We start from the raw sequence: 6856 nt of genomic DNA on the forward strand, positions 1-6856 counted from the left end.
AGAAATCAATTAAAATAATGTGGTTCGCTGTAATAGAATTTTCTTAGAAGCTTGTGGATGGGCTAGTATTTTTGTTTTGATTTGAACATAGCTTGAGCTTGAGCTTGATTGACCGCCCACGGTTGCTACTCTGTTACTGCCAGACCAGCTGTAATTACACAGAGAACCAATAGACGATGCTTGGGACTAGCAATCATCCTCAATGTGTAAAAACTGGTGATCTTAAATTAGGCAATACCAGCGCCGGCCGCGCCCGAACACAGGGGAGAATGGGAAGGATTGTGTTGACATGACACTCGCTTTGATGGAAGCCGAGAACACCTCTGCACTTCCACGAGGAATCACTGGGATGTTGGATAAGAGGGTTGGGTTTGCAGCAGGGTTCGTTTTGGTAACCGATAAGCTGAATTGATGTCCTAACGATCATATAACGCGAAGGAGCTTGAGACTAAACCCACGGTCTTCTGCTCAGTAAGCAAAAACGTTTGCCACTAGGCAGACGAGCACCTTTTTAATCACCGAGTTGCGTTTTTCTGCTCAGTAAGCAGGCCACTGTAACCGACGATCTTTCAAATCCGAAAACTAAAAACTACGAAAAAGTATTTAGGCCTTCATTAAGTTTCACTTTCACGCGACGTTCAATGACAGGGTCCTATCCAGGATTACATCTGAAAAATCCAAATCTGGCCAACGCCCACCTAAACCTGTTCTAATCCACCTGAAATGACTAACGAATGGAAGACTTTGACTACCCAGCCATGCAATAGTCTCATTCCGTGCCTTATGGCAACTTGATGAACTATTGCGCTCATCTTTTGGCACCACCCAGGGGAGACTTGGTCCTGTACCCAATGCTTAACTTATCTCCATTCCACTCAGCTACTCGCAATTTCTTGTGATATAGTGGGCGGAGTATTATTATATGAGACAATTCAATGCAGACGTCTTTGGTAATCGGTGAGTTACCACGATAGTTGCTATTCAACAACTCGACAACGTCCCATCGTCAACGCCTGCTATGATAATTTCCCATTGCAGACGCCAACGAAATGACGTCATCGAGATCAACTACCCTGGTTATCGCCTGGTACCTTATAGCACGATGCTAGGAGGCGAACCGGAAGAATCGATGAGCTACCTCTCCCCCTATTTTTGTTTTGATTTGAACATAGTTGATTTTGTGTGCAATATGATCTTTGACAGTGTGCAAAGAGTGTATCATTTTGTCATTTTTTTAGGCATTTCAGTTTAGAGTAGAGTGAAAGAGATAGAACCAAAAAATTCTAGTACATTTAGTGTTGCCATGTGGTACAATCCATTAGTAGTGTTGCCATGTGGCACAATCCAGCAGTAGTGGTGTTGCCATGTGGTACACTGAAAAATTGCATTAGCAGGTGCGTCACCAAAGTCTGTCACTTCGTTTGTGGTACAAATAAGGTTCCCGTTTCACCTGTGCATACAATGTCTTGGTTTTCTTTGCATGCACGTAACCTATAGCTCATACCGTAGTAGGCTGTGTATAAAAGAAAACGATTTACTTAGTTTGACAGTTTCACCATGACGAAGTGGCAGCGTATTTGTGATTTGTCCCACACGCAAATGTCGCAAAAAGACATTTCAATCGCCGTGGGAGTGTCCCAGTGGACCGTCAAAAGAGTTTTAGACCGAGAAAAGAAAGGACAAATATCCGCGAAGGTGGCCACAGTTCGTCCGAGGTCAGCTTGGGTTCCGAGGGTTATCGCTACTATCAAAAGGAATATTCGGGTGAATCCAGTGCGTTCAATAAGGAAAATGGCAAAGGAACACGGGATCCGTGACTTTACGGCACGGAAGATCGTAAAGGAAGATAGCGGGGTGAAGTCGAGGGCACGGAAAAAAAACTCACATGATTACCAACCGCATCCGGAAGCTACGAGTCGAACGATGCAAGAAAATCTTGAACTTCCTTAAGCGAAAAAATCCGGTAATCCTGTTCACCGACGAGAGCATGTTTACCGTCGGTCAAATTCCAGAACCGACCGGTATATTAGTTCTCTTCCAGTAAAAGACGTGGCCGACGAGCACAAGAACGTGTATCTGACCAAGCATCCTGCTAGCGTTATGGTGTTTGGATTGGTGGCTTCCGATGGCAAAAAATGGACCCGGTGTTCATTCCAGAAGGCGACAAGGTCAACACCGAGGTCTACATCGGGATTTTAAGTAAGTATGTTCTTCCGTGGATCAAAGAACAGTACGGCTCGAAGCCAAATGTTGTATTTCAACAAGATGGGGCTCCGTGCCACATCTCGAACCGCACTCAGAAGTGGTTGCAGGAACATCTTCCGTTCTGGGTGAAGGATATGTGGCCGCCATCCAGCCCCGATCTTAATCCGCTGGCTTACTCAATATAGCGCGTCAAGACCTGTTTTAAACGCCACCCGAGTACAGCAAGCCGCAGACAAACATTGACCCGTACCTGGAGAGAAATTCCGGAAGCATGTGGAGGCCGTAATTGCTGCAAGTGAAAACTCGATCAATGATTAACATTGTTTAAGACTCTGAGAAACATCTCCCTTTGAATAAATAAAAAATAAAACGAAAGCGATCTTTTTGAGAATTTTGACATTGCTCAATGGTGCAAACATTATCACGCATACGGTACTGCTGTTTAAAATTTAAATTCAAACATTACTGATTTTGGCTCTGCAAAGTGTCACAAACGACTGAGCCTAGTAAATAAACGAAATAGTAAAAAAAACTCCCTGTCTTTAACATTTCGTGAAAAAAGGGCGGGCTCTTCTTCCCACTCATTGGGACATCCTCCTGTTGGATGGCCTGTTTTTTGACTGGTTGCATGATCCTGTTGTTGGAAGGAGATTCTTTTTATCCCGTGGATGCACGTGGGAGATGTTGCCACGGATACACCAAAACCGTTTTTTGCCCTTCATACAATGGCAGGTTGAGTACAATTAGAGGTTACTAAACTTGATCAAGTCGAACAGCGAAGATAGTTCACAGTCTTCCGACAGTTGTCTTGCTACAGAGAGTGGTAGTTCCATATCATATCCTATGATATCATTAAATGCTAGATAAAAGCTTCTTTACCTGGAATGTCTGGAAATACCTGGAAATGTCTTTACATGGCCGTGGGGATGCAAAAAGAAAGTAGACGAAGAGAATCTATCAATGTTACTTAGGACCTAATGCAATGTTCAGCTTGACTTGTTTTTGGAAAAGAATGATAGTAACAATCAGCGACTGGATCAAAAACTGGATCCAAATCTATACTCGAGTTGTCTCCCCCTAGATCACTGCAATAAGGTGATCCAAGAGACGTTTCTCAGTGGAACTGACAGCTAAAAATCAAGAGTGTGTGAGTGATCTGGTGTTAATGGTGCTGAATGTAAACATAAACAAAGCAGAAGTTCATATGAGAGTGAACTGTCAGTTCTACCATAAAGGTAACTCTAATGGCGGTAAGCTCCAACTCGGATTAACTTTTAATACCGTCCCTGTTTGTATGATCTGAAAAATGTTTGCTCAGAATTATGTTGATTAACTCTGATGTCGACATCAAACCAGCCGGACATTCTTGATCGGGATCTAATCCGAGGATAATACCGGTTGGAGCTTACCACCATAAGACTAGAAGGTCCCGAAATAACGTGCTCAACTTTTTGGCTCAGCTCTGGTACTCTCTTCGGTCCCAAGCTAATCGATTCACCCCTGGAAGAATAGGGAAAACCAATAACCCCTCATTTTATCTGTCAAACTTTCGAAATAGCGAATCAAAACAAACATTGCGTAGTACTAGAATTTCGACTAGAATAGGGTACGTTAATCGTTTGCTTGGGACCAATAGGCTAGTCAAGTAGTGAGCCAATTTAAAATCGTTAGTTTCGTATTGATTGTTGGTTTTACTGTGATCTGTCAAAAGTTCTTGGTAAACAAAAAAGTCAGCTGATCGCAACTGTCTCGGCACTTTCGCCCAGAACACAGTCCGAGCCTCTCCACGTTAGCAGAGCAATACCGTAGCTGAATCACTCCACAGGTACAGAGATCCTTGGCATGAAAGAACTTTGTATCGATGTGTTTACTCCTCTTGTTCTGTCGCTCCAACGAGACAAGATCAATACAAGATTCTTCATCCGAACGCTAACCAGTTTCAGTTGATAGCCTTGAGTCTCAATAAAATATCGTACCACACGCTTTAGTTCCACCCAGTCCCGTTGCGAGGGACAGTTGGTCTTACGGCTCAGGATGGATACCGCCGCTGCTACATCCGGCCTTGAGTTAGTCGCTACGTAGAGTAGCGCTCCGACGAGTTTATGATACTGAACATTATCTTTCATATTCTCAAAAAAATGGAAGCTACCAAAACATCTCTTGAAAAATCAACAAAATTTCCCCTTGGAAGTTCCCAGATTTGTTGATCGAAAGTTCCCATACTTTGTCATTTTATAAGAACAGAACACCCTTCTTGGAACTTACCAGAACTTCCACTTGAGAGTTCCCACACATATCTCATGGTTGAACTTTTAATTTTAAAACTCATGTATCGTCTCTGTTCAAGTTCCTTGAATAGTTCTATGGAAGTTCCTTGAACTTCCCTTTGAATCTTCTTGAAACTGTCTTTTGAAAGTTGCCTAAACTTCTTCCTAAATCCCGCTGAACAAATTCGTAAAATAATACAACATTCTATTTCCATCCCGCCCCACACAGAAACCACGACTCGGACCAACCTCTTCAAGCGCCGGCCCGGTTTCCTCTCACCGAACCGCATAACCACCCCAGCCCCACCGGTAACGACCTTCTCATCTCCGGCCAGCAAATTCTTCAAGAACCGTTCGAAGCCATCTCCTGTTACGGAATCTCCTGCCGTGGCAGCGGACGATCAGAACCCTGCACTGTTGGACGGTGACGTCGATCAGGAAATCGAACCCAGCATCCGGCAGAACAGCAAACTGGTCAACAACAAGAACCGCTACAATCAAATCGGTGAAGGCGATCGCGAAGGCAGCCTAGAGGACGATCTGGTCGGTGCGATCACAACCATTTCCCGTGCACCCCTTCCGTCCACTACCAGCCGTAACTTCCTGTTTCCAAATGAAAGCCCCGAGGAAAAGAATCAGCACATGCAGATGATGAAGGTTTTGAACATTGGTGAACTGCCGGCAAGCCACCAGCGAGCTTCGACCCACAAATACAACATCACGCACGATTATACACCAGCGCAAAGCTTTTCGGAACCTTTCAGTACAACCAGGCGATCACGTATAACCTAACACAATCCCAACCTCCGCTCCTTAAAACAACTAACCTCCTTTTCCTTTCCACAGAGAAACTGATCCAGCGGCCACGAATCTCCACTCAATCGCAGTTCTACTACCAGCAGACCACCCCAAGCCTGTATTATAGCAGTTCCCCGGTCACGCTTAGTCCGCGAAAGGACACCCAGTGGAAGCGCAAACCCAGCTCATACGAGAAGTCGTCCTATGCGTCGGCGAATCATCGCAAGCAGAAGGACGACTTCGGCGGTCGCACCTATCGGCCTGCGGTGGACTACGATTACTACGACGACGGCGAGCAGCGAATCATCAGCAAGAGCAACTCTCAGGTCAAGGTGATCATGCACGGACCGGGAATTATCGAGTGCTTGGATCAGGGTAACTTCCCTCATCCGATGTCATGCAAGAAGTTCATCTCCTGCGCCAAGATGGAGATCGGCGGAGTCATCGGATGGGAGTACACATGTCCCAAGGGCTTGAGCTACGATCCGGTCGGCGGAATCTGCAACTGGTCCGCCGGGCTGGGTTGTAAGGATTAGTTCCGATTGACTGAACATTATTGTTTTCCTGTAGTGATCTTCTTTGTACAGCCCTTATGATCGTCCTGATTTTCTTCAAACTCTTTGAAAAAGGCACTTGTTACATAAGTCAAAACATATGCTATCATTTCATCTTCTCCATATTGGATCGATTGGTGGATCGGTTTCGTAGAATTACCCGTGATTCCATGAAACCAATCCACCAGTGGTATCCAATGGAAACCAGCATTATTTTAATTTAAATACTGCCATGAAATCTGACTTCGACGATGACCACGATTTTTGCACGACCAACAACGTTAGCGCACACTATTTTATTTTTCATGAAGCGTCTAATGCTTGCTGATGTAATTCGTTAGTTTTAGTAATTCGGTTTTCTTGAGTAGTTTTTAAGAATTCCCATTTTCCCCCCAAATTAGTCGTAAGGAGCGGCATTCGGGCCATCGGGAACAGATGGCCTAATGCAGTTAGATTATAGATCGAAAGAGAAATAGAGAGAGAGAGAGAGCTTTTCCAGCGGATATGTTTTGATCACCATTTCATCGTTAGATTTTTATTAGTGTAAAATTTACCTTTTCTCACAATGAAGAGATTTTGAAGCGATTCCGAGTATTGACGCGAAGAATGAAGTTGTGGCTCTCCGCAACTTACCGAGCAGAGGGACCTGTGTGCGTGACAGGTTCAAATGTTAGCATTTGTGAATAATTCCATTCCGGACAATGATGATAACAATTAAAAATGTTCTGATGATAAAATCGTTGTCCACATAATCATCCGAAATGCCTCTTTTACAAAACATCTTCTACACAGTTTATGTGTTAAAATAACATATCCGTGGACCTCCGCCAATCTGAAAGGCACTTCATGCATATTAACGGGGTTCTTTTTTAATTTGAACTTCTGGTAACCCTATGAGCATCCGACATGTATGGTAGCCTTATTTCGAAGACATCATATCAAGAAGACCTGCAACTATGTCACAATCCAAGCAACAGATAAAGTAGCTCTGCGCTCGAGCGATGGTGGAAGCAACGCATACTTTGAACGAAA

General features: G+C 44.2%; 1 protein-coding gene across 1 annotated transcript in view; it reads left to right on the forward strand.

Annotated features, from left to right (window-relative positions):
• LOC135707524 (mucin-2-like) overlaps positions 1-6561 on the forward strand; it is a gene marked incomplete at its 5' end in the record, with an annotated part of 52992 nt that extends 46431 nt beyond the window's left edge. The window contains 2 exons of the mRNA XM_065229368.1: positions 4702-5253; positions 5319-6561. Of these exons, the coding sequence (XP_065085440.1) occupies positions 4702-5253; positions 5319-5806 (1040 nt within the window). The remainder of the gene's footprint in view (positions 1-4701; positions 5254-5318) is intronic.
• Between the last annotated feature and the right edge of the window lie 295 nt (positions 6562-6856).

The sequence above is a fragment of the Ochlerotatus camptorhynchus genome, unplaced genomic scaffold (genome assembly GCF_037179485.1).
Source record: "Ochlerotatus camptorhynchus isolate MF236.1 unplaced genomic scaffold, CSIRO-AGI_Acam_v1.1 ptg000313l, whole genome shotgun sequence".
NCBI classification, from domain to species: Eukaryota; Metazoa; Arthropoda; class Insecta; order Diptera; family Culicidae; genus Ochlerotatus; species Ochlerotatus camptorhynchus.